We start from the raw sequence: 19,192 nt of genomic DNA on the forward strand, positions 1-19,192 counted from the left end.
GGCTAGCTTGTGATTGACAGTTTGCTACCGAAGCGTTGTCTGGTCTGGGAGTTGTATGCAATTTCGTCTTAGAACTTTAACCCTTTCACAGTATGTTTTCAGTTCATGAAAGTTAATTGTAACATTTTGGTCACTTAAACACGTCTTGTTCAGAGTTCGGTAAACCCTGCAAAAAAACAAGATGGTGACGGCCAAAATGCCAAACTTGAGGCTTCAAAACCGCAGTCCACACACCGATGGGTGACGTCACGGTGACTACATCCACTTACAGTCTATGATTGCAGCAGGACAGGGAGGAGCAAACTGCGTAGACATTTTAGACAGCAGAGATTAACTGATGAATTAATTAATTGATGTGTAACTTTGTTAAGATCAAAGTTTTAAACTTCTAATATCAAGTGCTGTAGCAGATATTTATTTATGTTTGTGTATGGATAATAAATTCCATGTTTCACTTTTTCAGAAAGAAAGAGCGATGAAAGAAATGGTCAGTAAGAGTTTCTATTGAGTTACAGAAGCTGTTGCAACAGCTAGTCTGAAGATGACGGCAGGACTTATGCCTAATTTATAAGGCCTCAGAGATGGTTTGTGGAGCTCGCAGAAAGCCACAGAGATGCGCCGCACACCTCCTGAAAGCAGGAGGTGATTGGACATCAGAGCTGGGAGGTGGCATTTTCCGGACAAACACCTCACATCTGTTACAACAACAACAACAACTGTATTAATCAGGAGCTCCTCCTCATCATCCAACTCTTCCATACATTTTTTTTCCAGTTATGGAATTGTGCCAATTTTGCAATTTTTGTGTTGGCTAAACTTATATTCAATCACATAAGTCAAAGACGGCCTGACAAAGGATTTGAATATTGCAGGTCCTGGCCTGCCCTCACCAGCCCAGCCATATAAATCAAGCATTAGGGTCTCTGTAGCTCCTGCACATCATTCATTGTAATAAAGTATAGCTTTCATCTGTGTATGTAAGATTTAAAATTTGTCCTTGCAATGTTTAAAAAAGATTTCCCAACAAAAACTGCAAACAAAGGTCTTAAATAATATTTACAAAAATGGCATTAAGTCAGTATTTGTTAGCTATCCAACAATTTCAGTGTTGACTCGTGTTGGCATATTACTGCTTTTGCGTATACTGTGAAACACATGCAGAAAGTGCTAAGTCTCCATCTGCATCGGCGTTGGCTTACTGCTGGTAATGAACATTGTGACAATGTTGTTTGAGTGACAGTATGACTGCTGCCAAACAGTCATCAACAAGGCAATTACACACAGAAGATCAACATGACAATTTCCTTGGAATGAATCTGACGCTGAAATGATATCATCATTATATAATACCAGTGGACCTCAAAGTAGTCAACTGCCTATCACATAATAATGGATTAATACTTATAACTGACTTATAAAGTGAGCTTAAGCACTTTAGTCCACCTTAAAAAGTACAGTAGCAAGGGGGCAGGGCTAAAAGTGAACCTGCATTATTCATGGAGGAGGCAGGTCCAGTAGGTGTGACCCAGCAAAAACACATGTAAGACCAGCTCTTGTGTCTGTCTGTGAGCTTCTTCTTCTTCCACCCTGACACACACACACCAGCCTCCTGTCTCTGCACTGAGGACACCCCGGGGTGTGTGTGAGAGAGACAGAGTGTGTCCAACTTTTTGTGCTGGATCTTTAATCCCCTTTCATCCCCTCAGTTAGCCTCTCCTCCTCGTCCCAGCCGGGAAGCAAACATGACAGACTCGTCAACCAACATGCGGCTGAAGCTGCCGATCATTTGCTTCATCCTGGAGATCATCCTCATCATCCTCTTCGGTGTTCTGGTGCAGTACGACCATGAGACGGACGCCAGGGAATGGCATAACAAGAGCCACTCAGAGTATGAGAACGACTTCTACTACCGTTACCCAAGTGAGTGTCCTGGTGTGGATGTGTGGAGGTTCAGGGTCAGAGGTTACAGTGAGGCTCAGGGGTCAAGATCTGCTTTGATTCCCAGTCTGTGTCTGAATTTGAGTAACAAGAACCAGTGGTATCAGTTTGTACATCACTCATACTGTGCATACATGGCCAACTTGATGGGAATGGGCGCCTTTATATGACAAAAATGTTGCATGTTTTGTGTATAACATTATGCAGATGAGTGTTGTGGGTAATATAGTGCTTTGATCACATTGCTTTTTTTTTTGTAAAATACTTAAAAAAGGAATTGAATTAATCCCAATACAACTAATCTATCAATGTGTCCTTTATTTTACAATCAATTGCATGTTTATTGTAGACAAGACTACAACCCCCATGATGTCATTCTGCTGCTGCTACCTTCTTCTTTAGGACAGGAACAGAGGGATGTAATCAAGCAAACAAATGGTTGAATACAACTTGGGAATTTTCTTTAATTAAGAGTCATCAAAAAAAAGTAATGACTTGTTTGAATTTGTCAGCATTTAAACAGTTTGTGTTGATAATGCAGAACACACTGCTTTTAGGCTCAACCCAGTCGCCAGATAATTTTTTTTTTGACATTTTACATTTCTACAAACCACAGATATGTTGAATGTCAACTTTTCTGAACCAAAAGTACGTTTCATATCAGCCTAGTAACACAGAAACGCACAATGCTATGTGGTTAAACGTTGTGAAACGGTTGGTTAGGTTTAGGCAACACAACTACTTGGTTAAGGTTAGAAAAAAGATCACGGTTTGTGTTCAAATAATGAAGTAACAATGTAACGTAACAACCTAACTAGCGTAAATAAACAACAACTGCCCTTAGCAGACTTTCTTACGTAATGTTACGAAACAAGCGTAACAACGTTACGTAACAAGCGTAAAGTCAACGTTCACGTTTGGTTTCTCACAAGACACAAACAGTGGCCTCCTGGGTGAAAGTCCTGTGTTTGTTTCTCGCTTTTTATACCACGTAACTGTCTCGTGCTCCAATGCAACATATCCGTGGTTTGCAGAAACCTACAATGCCAACATTTTTTCCTGGCGACTGGGCTGTTATGTTCAAAATCTTTAAATATATTATAAACATAAAAAAGCTCAACAAAGTTGTTAAATCAGGTAACTTTTTCACACCTGAAGCTTGAATTCTTGGCTATATGGCACAGCATAAAACAGTAGTACCAAATACTCACTTTTGCTTTTTGTATTTTGGGCATGGACTCTTTCTTGTGTATCCTGTTTAGCATTGAAGAATAATCACACTTTACTGTGAACAGTTTTTTTGTCTTTCTAATAATGCTTAACACACCTCTCTAACACCTAAATGCAATCCTCTCTTACATGCTCCCACAGTGATTTTCACATAACTGTAAGTATGCCAGTCTTGCATGCCACCCCTCATTTACATATTCAGGATATTTGAGTTTTTGTTAACTCGTCAGGGGGAAATGTTGTATTCTGTGTAAAGAGATGAGAAGCTGCTGAGCTCTCTGGTTTCCCTAATTGGAGCGGTCCTATTCTTTCTGAGTGAACATTTAACAGAGATGTCTTCCAGTCCACTGCCGTCCCACAGAGGCAGAGTCATTGATCGTTAATTTCCTGATTTCTATGGATTGATGGTGTAGAAAAAAAGGCTGGAGGGGAAACACAGGGCGCTGATTAAAGGCTGTAAAACGTTCATTACTGCTCTCATAAAACACATTTTCTATCTTTTGACACATCACACTGCACACAAAACTTCAAGCTATTTTTCAGCATTGACTGATCTTAACTATTCAATACAAAGTGGCATGATTTGCCCAAAATTAATATATAGCAATGTAGTGTGATATGTAGTCTGTTGTACAAAGTTGTGTTTTATTTTAGACTTTAAATATCAGAAAAAATGTTTTTGAGAGAACATCATTTAATCCTGTCCTTTAAAAATATGTTTACATATTAATAATTATGCAACAGCAAATATACACAGATTTTTTTTTAATCAACATAATGAGAAAATATTTAATAAAAAGATAAATACTTAAGATGTTTGCAAACAACCACTGTCATTTTACATTTCTGTCATCCATTTGCAGTTGTGGCAGAATCTTTTGTCACACATCTCCTCACAGTTCCACCTTAACAAATCAAAGTTAGTAAAATGACTGAGGGCTGGTGGGCGCGTCTAAACAAGTCAGACACTGTCAGAAGATTACCTGTGGGCGTCTCTCTCACTCGCTCTCACAGGTGTGTGGAGTGGTGTCCCGGGGCACAGAAGAGAAAATGAGGAGAATGTAGCGAGACTAATGACCTTTTGTTTAAATCTACAACGTGCAACCTTCCTCCTGCAGGCAGATAACTCTCATATTATTTTCATCAGTCACTGAACTTTTCACCTTGATGTAAAGAATCTAACCTGAGGCTGAACCAACCTGCGGGGTTTTGCAGGCTGACAAAAAAGCACCAGCACTGGTGGACTGAAGCTGCTAATAACTCATATTTTATGCCAACTTTATGTTTAAATTTGATCATTTTCAGATTCACCGTTTCAACCAGTGGTTTTCTTCTCAGGTTGGAATGATTCAAATGCATCAAAAGAAAAAATTATATAGAAAAACATTACTGGGAAAAAATAACAGATGCACAAAATCATTGTTTGATGACTGTTTTTGTAAAAGTCCACCATGTAGGAAGTGGATGATGTATCTAGTAATTTATCTTTGTAAATGTTTAATAAAAGTGCAATAAAAGATCCCACAAAATAGAGAAAGTAGTCAAATCTAAAAGTAATCTAAATCTAATCACTACATGCAAAGATGCATAAGAATGTTTCCTGTCATTGGCACAGAGACACAACTTATACTGTCACACATGTTTCAGTTGTGTGTGTCAAAATTGTGTTATGACAGCTATAAAAGCAGGTAGGAGGAGCCCTGAAATAAGAAATTCAGGTTCAAACATGACCTGATTTGTTGGATACCTGAACATTTGAATGCTGTGAACTTTCAAAAGAGAAAGAAAAATTCATAATATGAAGTGTGTGCTTTTCCTTAGTGAGAAGTATATAAATTATGTCACTTTTTCACACAGTGCAATTCCAGTTTTTAATTAAAACTCATTATAGGCAGCACAGGAGTTAACAAGTTAATGAGCAGTAATTTACAGCCTCTTAGCTTGGTATGCATACTGCTGAAGTGCCCTTAAGCAAATGCTCACCCACTCCTGAGGGTGCTGCTCTGTATTAAAGCATGACATTTGACCTCTTTTCTGTGGCTATTAAGCATGCAGAATGTGAATTTCCAAGACTGTCCTTTTAAGAAAAACAACATAGTTGATCGTTGGTTCAAACTCCTGAAAATATTTGTTTTTGTTCTGTGCCCCTGCAGAAAATAGTGTGACATTGTAACGTCATTACAAAAGTCTTCTGGCCTAAAAACTGGCTGACTTTTACGCTGGATAATTTAAGTGAATGTGGCAGATCAGAAAATGCTCATCAGTCCTTTTTTGAAGTCATATTTTCAGCCATGCTCGCGGCGTTACTCAAGGACAAGGTATAGCAATATAGGTCACTTTGGTCCAGACTGAAATATCTAATAAATTATTAAATGGATTGTTGTAAAATTTGTAATCCTACAGACAAAGTTAAATCTTCACTATTCATGTAGTTCCAGGTTAAAAAAAATACTAAATTACTAAATTCAAAAACAAAATTACTAAATTCATTCAACTCAACCAGCCTTAACGATAGAATAGGTTGCTTGCCTGAATGACCAATATGAGCGTTCTCATTAGCTGATGCCTCTGCAAATGATATTACTAAAATTACTTGTATTATTGTTATGATTTGCCAGTTTGGTTAGGTTTAGGCAACTAAACTATTTAAGTCTGTTAGAGAAAGACCATGGTCATGGTCAAAAGCAACCAATGTTGACAGTTCGTGGAAGAGAGGAGGAGACAGTTGCTTGTGTCAAAGTCCAACATTTTACCTACCCCACTTTCCACCTCATCATATTTCCTAAGATGTTTTGATCAACACCACTTCTGTTTTTACTCCTGACACACAAGAATCATTAATAGCCAATGAAACACATAAAGCACATTTTCAAACGATAACGGATAACGATGACAGATTGACTGAGGTTAGAAAAATAAGAGCAGAGAGTAAAGGTCCATTAGATTTAATGGCTCCAGACAATCTTTAACCCGTCACCTTCACCGTCACGGGAGCTGAAACAGAAGTTCACGGTCATGTTTCAGTGGTGTGTACACACAACCTCCATCCTCTATCCTTACTGCACGCCTGGAAAAAAACTGCACAATAAACAGACAAGTTTATACAGGTTATCTATATAGGGCAGCTTGTAAATCCCCCGTGTGTTGGTGGTCTCATAGTAAATGTATTGTCTGTTCTATATGTTCCTGTGAGATAAGGATGGTATGTCAACTGAAAATATGCCTTAGAAGTCTCCCACTCTGTGCAACAGATCACCTGAAGGTGAACAAAGCAATCAAAAGAGGCTGTCCTGGGGTTGTTTGAGAGGTCAAAGGTTGGATTCATACAGCAGAAAAACTTGAACTTGGTGAAGTGTTTGTGATTTAGTAAAAACCTGTTTGTAAATGTGTACTGTAGTAGACTGATCTTGTATTATCAGATTTCTTTATGACTCACAATATGGCAAGAAGGGTGAGTGCAATAGCAAATTAGAGGTTAAAACAAAAAATACGCTGGGGTAAGGCAATTTGAAGTTTTGATTCATTCTGGGATTAAAAAAGATAAATTACTGGATACTGTACTGGTCAGTCAATGTAACTTTAAATGCAATTTAAAATGCTGTGTTACATTTTATCTCAGCCTGAGTCTTTTTACCCCAAATCACAAAAAAATATCTTTCCCAGAGTTGTATCCAGCCATGCAGATATGTTCTGTTTTATTTGCTAACTTAAGACCCTGAGGCTGCTTTTTATGATTTAGGTGAACTGTCCCTTAAAGAGACCCTTAAGCACAGATTTCAATGGAGAGTTTTAGTTTCCCATTGATAGTCAAAATAAGCGTAACAACTCTTTTTTAAAAACCTTTTAGGCATGAAATAATACCTCTGTCATTTTGTTGAAATTCTTGGCCTCAGAATGGTCAAATTTAATGAGAACATAAGCTGAATATATTAGTTTTGCTTCAACAGAACTCAAATGACAGTGTGACACTAATCCTTCCCAGCAGAGCCTGTCATTGCTTTGATTGTATGGGGTCCTCCTGGATATCAGTGCGAGTATCTGGGCCAAAATGCCAACGGGGACACTGGCAGCACCTCCGCCCTGGCCGTGCCAATGAACGGTCACCATGGCGACAGCAGCCACGGCACAGTGCAATATTGTGTGCGGTAGTTTGGGACAAATAAGGACAGTTAGAAAGCAGTGCATACAGACTGTGAACCGAGACAATGAGGGACGAAGGGGACATCAGGTTGCAAGTTGAGAGAGTTCATTATCCTTGCTTTTATACAGCGGACCAGCTACATTACGTCAATAGAGTCATATGGTAACTTTTAAATAATGAGTTTCTAATCTTGAATATCAAGATGGAAGACCCCTGGGCAGGCCCGAGTCACAGCTGAACCTGAAGTCCCCGTTGACCAAAGCTTATGTAACCGTGTTCTTTCACAGGGAAAGGCATGACAAAGCCCTCAAGCTGCTGGCAGGAATCTGGTGTTTTTGTTGATACAGGCTTTTGAGGGACAGATAATATGAGGTTGATCTAAATGACTAGTATCCTCACTGAAGTTTTCTTGGCACTCTACGACAAGGCTTTTCATTGATAAAGTATAAAAGGAAATTTGAATGTCGTCCAACAAATAAGTGAACATTTATTTTTTTTATGTTAATAATTCATATATAATAAATCTTCATCTTTGAGTTTAAAATCAAAACAGAGAGGGAGGGAAGTTGAAAAAGCTGTACAACTATTATTAAAAATAATAATGGTTTACAATTATAAATAGACTTTGATTGAATTTTACATGTTACGTTTCTTAAAGTAAATATAAAGTTACATCAGAGTCAGTAGGTGTGATGGTTAGTCAATTAATCTATTGGTTGATCGACAGAAAATGAATCAACAATCATTTTCATAATCAATAAATCAGTAAGGAATCAAAAAGTAATGTTTTAAATCCAAAGATGATCTGGTTCCAGATTCTCAAATGAGAGGATTTGCTGCTTTCCTCAGTCTTATATCACTGTAAATGGTTTGAAGACATCACCTTGAGTTCTGCAGGATTTAAATGGCCATTTTTCATAGATGTCTGACATTTTATAGCTATTACAAACAATTGATCAAGAAAGTAATTGACAGATTAATCGATAAGGAAAATATATTTTAGTGGCAGCCCTATAGCTGATGATAGCACCCAGAGTTCTGAGTTGCAATGTGTAGAGATGTGTGTCCTGGGTTCAGTAAATTGGGAGAGAGTTGAGTGTCATCTGCATAGCAAAGAAAACCAATCCTGTGCCTGTATGTTTCTCAGGAGGGGAAAACAAAAACGTTGGAGTGGAAGTAGTAGTTAAAAGTAGTGGGCCCAGATTTGAGCCTTGTGGAACTCCACTTGTGCAATCAGTTTACTTTTTCTTTCATGTTTTGGTCAATATACTGTGGACCCTCCAGCCTTCTAGGTCCATTTTGCCTCTCGACCACATAAATTAAACAAAAAAAGGCAAAGCATTGGTCCTCCAGGCTCACAGTCGGTGTTTTCTACGTTGTGCAGGTTTCCAGGACGTGCATGTGATGATCTTCATCGGTTTCGGCTTCCTAATGACCTTCCTGCAGCGATACGGCTTCAGCAGCGTGGGCTTCAACTTCCTGATCGCAGCCTTCTCCATACAGTGGGCCACGCTCATGCAGGGCTTCTTCCACGGTATGCATGGAGGCAAGATCCACATCGGGGTGGAGAGGTATGTGGTAAATCTTTAAAAGACAAATTAAAAAGGCAAAAGTGAAGACATGAAAGAGAAACAGATGCCTTACAGCAAGACTTGATAGACTTCAGAGGTGTTGATTCAAGTGGATTAACATTTCTGAGGTTACCACAAAGCAACTTCAAAAATATCCATTGAGTTGAAGCAACTCCTCTGACACCACGTTCTGAATGTTATCATTTTGTTCATGCCCTGCACAAGGCACTGTAGTAATATCTTTGATCAAACTCTTTCTTTCAGTATGATTAATGCTGACTTCTGCACCGGCGCTGTGCTCATCTCATTTGGAGCCGTTTTGGGTAAAACCAGCCCTGTCCAGCTGCTGGTCATGGCGATTTTCGAGGTCACACTGTTTGCTGTCAATGAGTTCGTCCTGCTATCCGCACTGGGGGTGAGTTACAAAAATCATATATATACTGTAACAGTAATTAGCTGAAGATCTCCATGTGATGTCTGTTGTGTGATCTGCAGTGCAAAACAGCACAGCAAGGACTGATTAGCACCAAAGATTCACTGTTCATCAAATATCAAATTTTTTAAAGCAGGTTGTGGCTAACTTTGTTTCAGGCCAAGGATGCCGGAGGCTCAATGACCATCCACACGTTTGGAGCCTACTTTGGCCTTATGGTGACCCGAGTCCTGTACCGGCCCAACCTGGATAAGAGCAAACACAGGAACAGCTCAGTCTACCATTCTGACCTGTTCGCTATGATCGGTAAATAACTCCCAATACTGGACTTTTAGTGTTTACTGTCCAGAAAAGTAGATTATTTTCCAATTTAAAGAGTAACTACTGTACACTCAGGTCAAAAATTCTACCTGTGCTGCCATGTAGTGGTTGCTTCATGCTCTGTCCCACCCTTTGTAGTTAAGTAATTCACAGCGTGCAACTGATTTCATCACAGATGGGTGTGGTCATTGGTGTGATAAACTCAAACCTTCAAACCCATTGAGATCAGTGCAGTGATGCTTTTCCTCCATACTGAACAAGATTTAGTGTGAACTTGCTCTAAGATTCAGTTATACAAATTTTGGAAGATTTGTGATACTTTGCCATTATACTGATTGATACCCTATGGTGATACAAAACACAACTGTGGACTGGAGTCATGTGACTTGGCCTCAAGTCAGACTTGTCTCACGAATCTGATGACTTTAGACTCAACTAGTCAAAATCAAGAAAAGACTTTGACTTCTTTGACAATAACACCAACGACTCCATAGACTTAGACATTCAGACCTTTTGATTTGGGATTTAAAGCCGTTTTCATCAGTGTAATGCGAAAATGCAGTTGCATATCAACTACATTACCATCTTCATCGTGCAAATTCTTTGGACGAAAATCCGTGCTTGGTGTGAAACGGCTTTTAATGTCCTCCCCAATTCCAAAGATTAAAAATTATGTTATTAAAGAGTGTGCAGTAAATCAGCAACAAGAGATACACTTTAAATCAATCCATCAGCAGCCAACCACGTTGTGCGAAACACAGCACTAAATCTCACAGACTAGTGGTAAACATGAGCATGTTGAATGCTGTTTACAGTTACAGTACATTTGTGGAATTGCCCCATGCAGCTTTAACGTAATAAAACAACTGAATGCTGTCCTTAACTTAACCTAAGTTGTGTTTCCCAGGTACCATCTACCTGTGGATGTTCTGGCCCAGCTTCAACTCTGCCGTCACAGCTCATGGAGACGACCAGCACCGCACAGCCATGAACACCTACTACTCCCTGGCAGCCTGCACTCTATCAACATACGGCATGTCCGCCCTCACAGCACACGATGGCAAGCTGGACATGGTGAGGACATTAACATCACTGAATAGAGTGGTGCAGGCATGATGTATAGGCCAACCCAAGTTAGAATCGCACGGGTTCCCTCCACAAGAAGTCAATGGGATTTTTCCATTGGGTTTTGGATTATTGCAAAAAATAAGCTCCATGGCAAACAGATCTAGATCAAAATCAATCAGGTTAAAAATAAAAACAGCCTGACCAGAGGTGTAATAAATGATGTTGCTGTGCCAAGTAAAGACAAGAATCCAAGAAAAGGAACTAGACACGTTTTGGTAACATCTTGAATTTCGTCAGCAGGGTGGATCTTATCAGTTTAAAACTCATGACGGAGTTACTCAAAAGATAACAGCTGACAAATGTGTCATCTGAAGACATGTACCGGTAAACACCCCCCCAAAAAATGTGAGTTGTGGCTAAGTCACATGGCGGATCATGTGAGTCAAAGAGTGTATGATCGCTGTTATGCACAGCTGTCAACAATAAATCATCCTGATATCAAGATGGGACATTCCTGCGCTGATAGGGATCAAACTGCAAAGAGAATCACATTCAGTGCAGTAAGATGACAAAGGAGCGGACATACCATATAACCTGTTGATAGTAGTCAGTCTGTAATGCATGGTATTCTGAGAGTTAACAGTAATTCTCAGATTGGCTGAGATTGTGGTGCATTTTAACGCTCAGGTTCAATAAGAGTGCAGACAAAGTTTGAGCACAAAATTTGAGTTCATGCAAATTAATCAAAAGTTAATTAGAGTGATAATTGTGCATAATAGCAAAGACATTTTTTTTTTTTTTTATTAATTTATTTTATTTTCAACACATAAGACTTCATGAAATGCAGATAATGGAAAAGAAATAATAATAATGTGACAGGAGACGTCAAGAAGCCAAAGGCCCCTCTACTTAAAGCTAGAGTTGATAATCTTCTTCAAATACATTTTTTGTTATATTTGTTGAAATTCTCTTAACATCCTGAAAGCAATCAATACATCATCCTGAAAGCAATCAATACATCAAACGCTCTGACAAAAAAGAGAAGCAAAAAATCTGCCAATTTTTTTGTTCAGCCTGAATGTAATAATTGGACGGGCTACCTGCGTTCACTCTGCCCGTGCACTCATCGTGCGTCACTGGAGTCTTCCACAAGCTGCTAGCTTGACAGCTGTGAATACTAACAAAAGCCATGTTTATTGATTACGTTCATTATGACAATTTTTGGGGGAGTGGCTTTCGAAGGAGGCCTAAAGGGATGGACTGTCAGTGCTGCCGACTCGGTAACTTTCTCGCTAGATTTAGTGACTTTTGGAGCTGATGCTGCTAGATACTTTCATTGGAAAAGAGTTGACAACACTGGGCTGGGTTTTTGGTTGGATCATTTGTAAGATCTAGTGTACTCATGCTAGTTTCTCAGCATTAACGACAATACCTTTAAGGAGAAAAACAAACAATAGCAAAAAAGGGAAAAAAAGAAAAAAGAAAACTAAGCTAAAATAATTTAGAAAAAAATACAACACAAAAATAAATGACAACAAGAAACACACAAAATGTGCAGAAAAACGAATCAATCAGGAGACAACAATCCAATAAAAACAAATAAATACATGAAAAACAATACAGGGAAAAAGAAAAATATATATATATATGTCAATACATAATCAGACAATTTCCGTTAAAAATATTCTAAGGATAATGAGCTGCTGATAATGTGTAATTTGATATTCAATATCTGTACACCGCAATCAGTATATTCAGCACAGAATAGATTTTTGTTTGCTCAAATTAATTATTATTTGTGTGTTAATTTCTCAGTTAGTAGGCCCTCTGGGTTAATTACTTTTTAGCAGCTTTTTGCAAGAGACCTTGGCTTCATTCTTTTCTCTTGTAGTTAAATGCCAAGTGTTGCTATATGGCAAAATTCCCAGGACCTCAATATACTCAATAGTATTTACAGGTGCATTGCAGTGACAATGAGTTTTAGGTTTAAACTACATTTTACTGTATAAAACCTCCCTTTTTCTCTTCTTTAGGTCCACATCCAAAACGCTGCCCTGGCCGGTGGAGTCGCAGCAGGAACAGCTGGTGAAATGATGCTGACGCCTTACGGCTCCATGATTGTTGGTTTCCTGGCCGGCATCATCTCTGTTCTGGGCTTCAAGTACCTCTCAGTAAGGATGATTCAGCATTTTATGATTAGTCAGTGATAATACTGACAAATTAGAGGCAGAGCTGTGAGCGGAAAACAAAAGAGACCGTACATTTTCAGCCAATACAATCAGTAAAAAATATCTACACGTCTATTAGTGTTTTCAACTGTTTCTAATATCTATGAAATGGTCAAATCTAATGACAAAATGCACCTGGAAAGCCTGTTTATATGGAATGGGTCCATATAAACAGGGTTATAATGGGTTATGAATGGATCTGGGATATTTTAGAGAGCAGATGTATATTTCATTATCGCTGTAATCAACCATAACACAATGTACCACTGACTGCCTCGATAATGTAACATTTGATTTCCACTGAGTGCCACCTTCATAAAGAGCATTAGTGCTCACCAAATGTTATAAATCCAAGAGATAAGTGTATTTTAGACTGTAATGTTGCAATTCTCTTCCAGTTTTGTACACAAAACAAAACCACATGATCAGCATCATCTCTTCATCTTCTCCTCCTTTCAGCCCATCCTGGAGGAAAAACTGAAGATCCAAGACACCTGCGGGGTTAACAACCTACACGGCATGCCCGGCATCCTGGGTGCTATTGTGGGAGCGGTGACTGCCGCCGTGGCCACCACAGACGTTTATGGAAAAGGGTAAACATTTAATTTCAACACTTGATGCAACATTATCCCAAAGACAGGGTTAAAAGGACTGGCTGGGAAAATATTCTGTCTGAGGTCGTCCATAAACACGGTTCATCAAAGTATCCTTATCCTCTTTGTAGGATAGCAGGTAGCTAGAATCATAAGTTTATGACACCAAGCTGTGAATGTGTATTTATAAGAAGAGCAGAACCTTGTTTAATATCAGGCACATGTTTGGTAAAACTTTGCTTGGTCACCTCAGGTTTCTGCTTTGTTAAACGGCCAACATGTAATTGTTGGCCACTAGGGGTCTCTCAATCAAAACAATATAAAAGATAGAGTTTGGTCACATTATGAAGTAGCGTGGGATCATGGGAGTTGTTGTCTTCATTACAGTCAGCTTCTCCCGGTTATGATTCCTTCAGTGTTCTTTGTTCAGGAGGTTTTTACCTCAGAGGCTTCCTTCTCTCTATAACAAACGGACCCACTGCTTAAAATCGGTAAAACAACCCAGTCTCACGGGAAGGCGTATAAATAGCACGGCACTATACAGACATTTTGTGCGTCATGAGTACGTGTTTTAGCCTTTTCTCGTGTCATTCGTACACCACGCAACAAAACTACGGTAACGTCCGCAGTTTAGGACAAAACCACTTAGGTTTAGGAAAACCATTATGGTTGGTCTTAAAATGAGTATGTAAACTAAGTAAAATACATACGGAAACAACATAACATAAGTACGTAAAACCAAAAGCAAGAAAGGTATTTGTATTGCACGCTAAATGCCTTGCGCATTATTGTGGCATTCATACACCTTTTCATCCAAACGGGCTGTGGTAAAAAGAAACACTGAATAAAGTAGTTTCACGTTAAGAATCAGTGTTTCTCTGATAACTTAAGATTCAGACGTCTGATGACTAAAATCCTTTATCCGGTTAAAATATAGAGTTAAAAAAACTATAATAATTATGTTCGCATACAAAAAACTATGTGGTAGTCAACAGACCAAAAAATTAATCGCAGTATGCAAAACGTGTCGGGTCGAAAATTACAGAAGGAGACAAAAAAAAAGCACATTATGACTTGTTTAGGACTCAAAAGTCAAAGTTTAGGACTTGGGACTTGAGTGCACAGACTTGAGACTTACTTGGGACTTGCAAACCGATGACTTGCTTGCACCTGCAATGAAATACATTTTTCTTGTTTGAAAGTTGATGGAAACATTTGGGATGATGTCAGTACATAACTCAACATAAAGGACTTGTCATTATGTGGAAAAGTTACATATTATACCTTTAACTATAGGCCTACACCCTGTCTGTATTTGCTAATAGGGATTATAAATGATTTTTAGCCTCCAGCATGCAGTGAGAATGTAAAGTGACTTCAACAAGACTTAACTCGACTGTTTTCAGCTCAGGGACTAAATACACCAGCGGTGGTTTTTCCTGAATGTCCACATTTTTCAGCTTGAATAAGATAATCTCTGTGAGGGTTTGACTGCAGGAGTGTATTACGTTACAGATAATATCACCTTGAGTACGCTGACAGATCTCAGCTTTCTTCAGGCTGCTCTCACATTCCTCCTTTAGTGTAAAATCAGCATGCAAGGACCTGCAGAAACACTGTGGTGTCAGTGATATGTTGGTTACTGCACTGAGTGTTTCATTTTTTTATCTGAGCTGTTAGTCACCAAGACTAATCCATGTCCATATATAAACAGTCAGAGGGATCCAGCAGTGTTAAATCTCAGCTGACTTGTTGTCATGTTTGTGTTTCAGTATGGCAGATGTGTTCCCTGATGTGGCAAGTGGAGATATCAAAGCGTCTTACCAGGGCGTCCGTCAGGCCATTTCCCTCGCCGTCACCCTCGGCATTGCCCTGGGAGGAGGGCTTCTTACCGGTATGTGCACATCTTCCTCAATTATTATGATAAAGCCCCTTTTAAACTAGACATTTGGACAACACAGAGTTGAAACAACACAGATTTGGAGATCGAAAGAAGTTAAAACTGGGTTTAATATGGTTAAAAGTTTATTAGAAGTCTTATGTTTATGTAACAGCTGTCTTTCAATGTGAATCAATGCACCACCATTGGAATATAATCCCTGATATTTCATCCAAACAACTCAAAAACTTCACTGTCAAACAAATTTAGCCTTTAATTAACTTACACGTCTAGACAAATCAGTACTTGCTGGGGAGACTCATTAAAGGAGGGTTCTCACTGCCCTTTATTGTGTAATGAGCATGCAGGTGCTGGTTGGGTTAATGATGAACACCAATGACTCACTCAGCAATTAACTCTCTCAGCTGGCAGGATGTCTGTCTTTCGAAAGACAAGTCTTGTTGAAGCTACAGAAGCAAATTAGCACACTTACTGTACATTCTCAAAACAGAATAATAACAAATATCCATTTATGTGGCACATTTCATTACATGTAATGCATGTTCAAACACTCATCACAGACAATATAGATCCCACAGACATAAACCAGAGACATGCACTGAAGCAGAGACTCAAATGAGTTCCTGCAGACTGAGTTCTTTATTTTTTCTCTACTGGCAACTTCAATGCTTCATGTATTTACTCTGTGATATGATTTTGCATGGAACATGAGAACCCTGCTTATTTATATCCCTATTTACAATATTCTAACATTATCCAGGTCTCTGGTTGTCTATCTCAGCGCAGATTTGTCTTTGAACTTTCCACATCCAGCAAATCTGTCATTTCTGTACCAACTGATTTATCTCAATTTGAATTAGTTATTAAAAAGCTTTTTTCTTGTATGTGACATTCAGAGTGTTTCTTATATAATCAACAAGGTGTCTTTTCTTGTAACAGGTTTCATTTTGAAGCTTCCCGTCTTCGGCGCTCCTCCTGACACCATCTGCTACGAGGACAGCATCTACTGGGAGGTGAGTTAGACGGAACGAGATGGTGACCTTTTAGTTTACAAGTCTGTAGTTTCTCAATCATTTCCTGATTCATTTAATTTCCTGACAAGGCAGATATTTCATGGAAATTCAAATTTTCCTTATGATTAATATCAAATGACGTAGTTCTTTGCAGGACACCTCTTGGGAAATAGTTATGAAATTATGCACCTGCAGATAAAACATTACCATCAAGACAATTTGCCATTTTGTTGACATGGTGCTCTACAGTGACCTTTGCTGAAATAAACAACACAAAGATTAAATATTTTCTCCAGTTATTCAGTTTTCCTGGTGCAGAAGAGTTTAGTATTAAATCTTACGACCACAAGATGGCAATGTCGCACTAGAATTCATATAATCAGTGATGTTGCTGAAGAGACAGTAGTGCTGTTTGACCACCAGGTAGAGCAAATTCACCACCACATGATGTCACCAGGTGGATTACAGGAACAGACTCCCTCCTGGATGATGTCACACCTTTTCACTTTGTCATTTAGATTTCCCCACAATGCAACTTGCAACATCATCATGCTTTTGTTTTATGTATGTTGTGCAGGCATAAAATTACACATGGTATAATAGTAGTATCATATAGAATTACATACAGATTTGTGCTTATTTTCTAGGGTTTATTTGATAATTATACTAAAAAAGGGCATTTTGTTACAAAGGAATTACATTAAAAACATGGTGCAACATTATATTAAATAGTTCTTTAACTGTTAATTCATAAATGCAGAATGAACCTCATTTTTAGACATTAAAGCGAAATGAAAAGCTCTGAGCAAATACTTTCATAACCCCTGGAAATGTTTTTTTCTGTTCTCTGCTTGCATACATGACATGATAATTAGTAATTCAGTGCTGCTGTTTTCCATCCTTAACTCCAATTTCATCTTTATGCATTTTTTTTTTTTTAAATCTTTTTAATAAATATCTGAAAGAAAGGCGAACAGAAGACAAATGCTACACAACTGTACATGCAGAGCTTCAGAGAGACCTGGAGGAACGTTGACATTTAGAGACATAGCACCACGAGAAAATTAAAAGGAAGCGGCTACTAATGTGCACCTTGAAAAGCGACAATTAGACTGTATTTAGTCTGGAAAATGGAAGGATGTTTGATAGCAGATGAGGTCATTAATGTCTAGAAACTCAATTATCTCATGCTCTGTCTCTCTGTCTGTCTCAGGTGCCTGGAGACGAGGAGGGTCACGAGGAACAGTTGACCGCCGTGAACACGGCAGAGACTGAGAAGCTCAACAGTTAGACACACACACAGAGACAGAATCTCTCTCTCTCTCTCTCTCTCACAGACACACACACACACACACACACACACACACACACACACACACACACACACACACACAAAGAGGTTTTAACATCCTAGCACTTGAGTATTACACCCTTTAGGTTGTAAAATGTACCTGCATCGTGTTCATGTCAACTGCCAAATGTCTGTTTTTAATGTGTAAAAACTAAAATTCACATTTGTATCCTGCAGAAACAAAAAAAAAAGAAGAAATCTCTCTTACAGTGTATATGTTATTGACAGCTGTGGCCACTAGAGGTCGATGTAGAGCTGTGTCACTCTGCGCTACAGGCCTGTGAAAAGACTGCATTGGGAAATGATGTGTCTATTTGATGAAAGATGCTGTCTAATTGTCCCCTAAACCAGGCCAAGACACGGTTACAGAATTTAATTTCAGCAGCCGGTTCAAACCAAAGACAAACAGACTCCTTCAGAGCCAGAAGCCTCCATCCAGTAGAGACAGCCTAACTGAGTCTTGGGAAATCTAACATTTAAACATTGGTTACATTTTCATTGCAAACCAATTATGTTTTTACTATTTCCTTTATTTTAAATAAAGGATGGAAAAGAGGCACAATGATGGGTTTTTTTATACTTGTATTATCTCCTAATACTTTAGGTTTGGGATTTTATTTTTCATATTAAAATGTATATGATTAGTTAAAATAGAAATGTCACTGTTGGTTCAGTTATGTACCTTTTATATTTGTATGTTGGACCTTTAAGGAAAAGGTTTAAAACGATTAGATGAAAGCTGCATTCACAGTTTGAAACATCATTATCATCAATTTATGTGAGTTGAAAGTGTTTTGAAAGAGAATATTTGATACATTTTTGGCAAAATAATTTGTTGAAGTGTGTTGTGTCTCATTTAATATCCGATATTAAAGTGTATATATTGTAATATGATGAGGGATAAAGGAAAAGTTGAATAAAAATCATCCAGTCGGTGATAAACGTTCTCCTTTTAATTACAAATCTTGTCTCACAATCATTAAAGTCAGAACATTTTCTTCAGTACCAGAAGTAAAGTTTCCAGTGCAAACAGGAACTGATGCAGCATACAGTACCTTTTCATGCTGCAGATTCACCAAAATGCAAACTGATTTGGAGCGACAGCTACTTTGCTGCCTCCAAGGCAGCAACACTTTGGGTTTGCATCATCAATTCTATGTGAATTGTTTTGAAACACAATATTTGATTAACTTTTGGCAAAATAAATTGTTGGAGTTTGTTGTGTCTCATTTAATATTCAATATTAAAGTGTATATGTTGTAATGTGATGAGGGAAAAATGAAAAGTGGAATAAAAATCAAACAGTCATCATAAATCACAATATTGACAGAAAGAAATGACATTTTCAGGAAATAATCAATCAATTGTGTTTTTCTTTTTCCCTTTGGAAGTGCTACTGTTCAGG

At 38.4% G+C, this 19,192-nt stretch overlaps 1 protein-coding gene across 1 annotated transcript; it reads left to right on the plus strand.

Moving 5' to 3' along the window:
- Positions 1–1,561: 1,561 nt before the first annotated feature.
- On the plus strand, positions 1,562–18,678 carry rhbg (Rh family B glycoprotein). Its single transcript, XM_074652931.1, has 10 exons — positions 1,562–1,920; positions 8,694–8,880; positions 9,145–9,295; positions 9,472–9,619; positions 10,542–10,708; positions 12,736–12,873; positions 13,390–13,523; positions 15,296–15,417; positions 16,363–16,436; positions 17,650–18,678. The coding sequence occupies exons 1-10, from the start codon at positions 1,743–1,745 to the stop codon at positions 17,725–17,727; spliced, it is 1,377 nt and encodes a 458-aa protein (XP_074509032.1). The 5' UTR covers positions 1,562–1,742; the 3' UTR covers positions 17,728–18,678.
- Positions 18,679–19,192: the final 514 nt, after the last annotated feature.

This window comes from Sebastes fasciatus, chromosome 12 (genome assembly GCF_043250625.1).
Source record: "Sebastes fasciatus isolate fSebFas1 chromosome 12, fSebFas1.pri, whole genome shotgun sequence".
Taxonomy (NCBI): Eukaryota; Metazoa; Chordata; class Actinopteri; order Perciformes; family Sebastidae; genus Sebastes; species Sebastes fasciatus.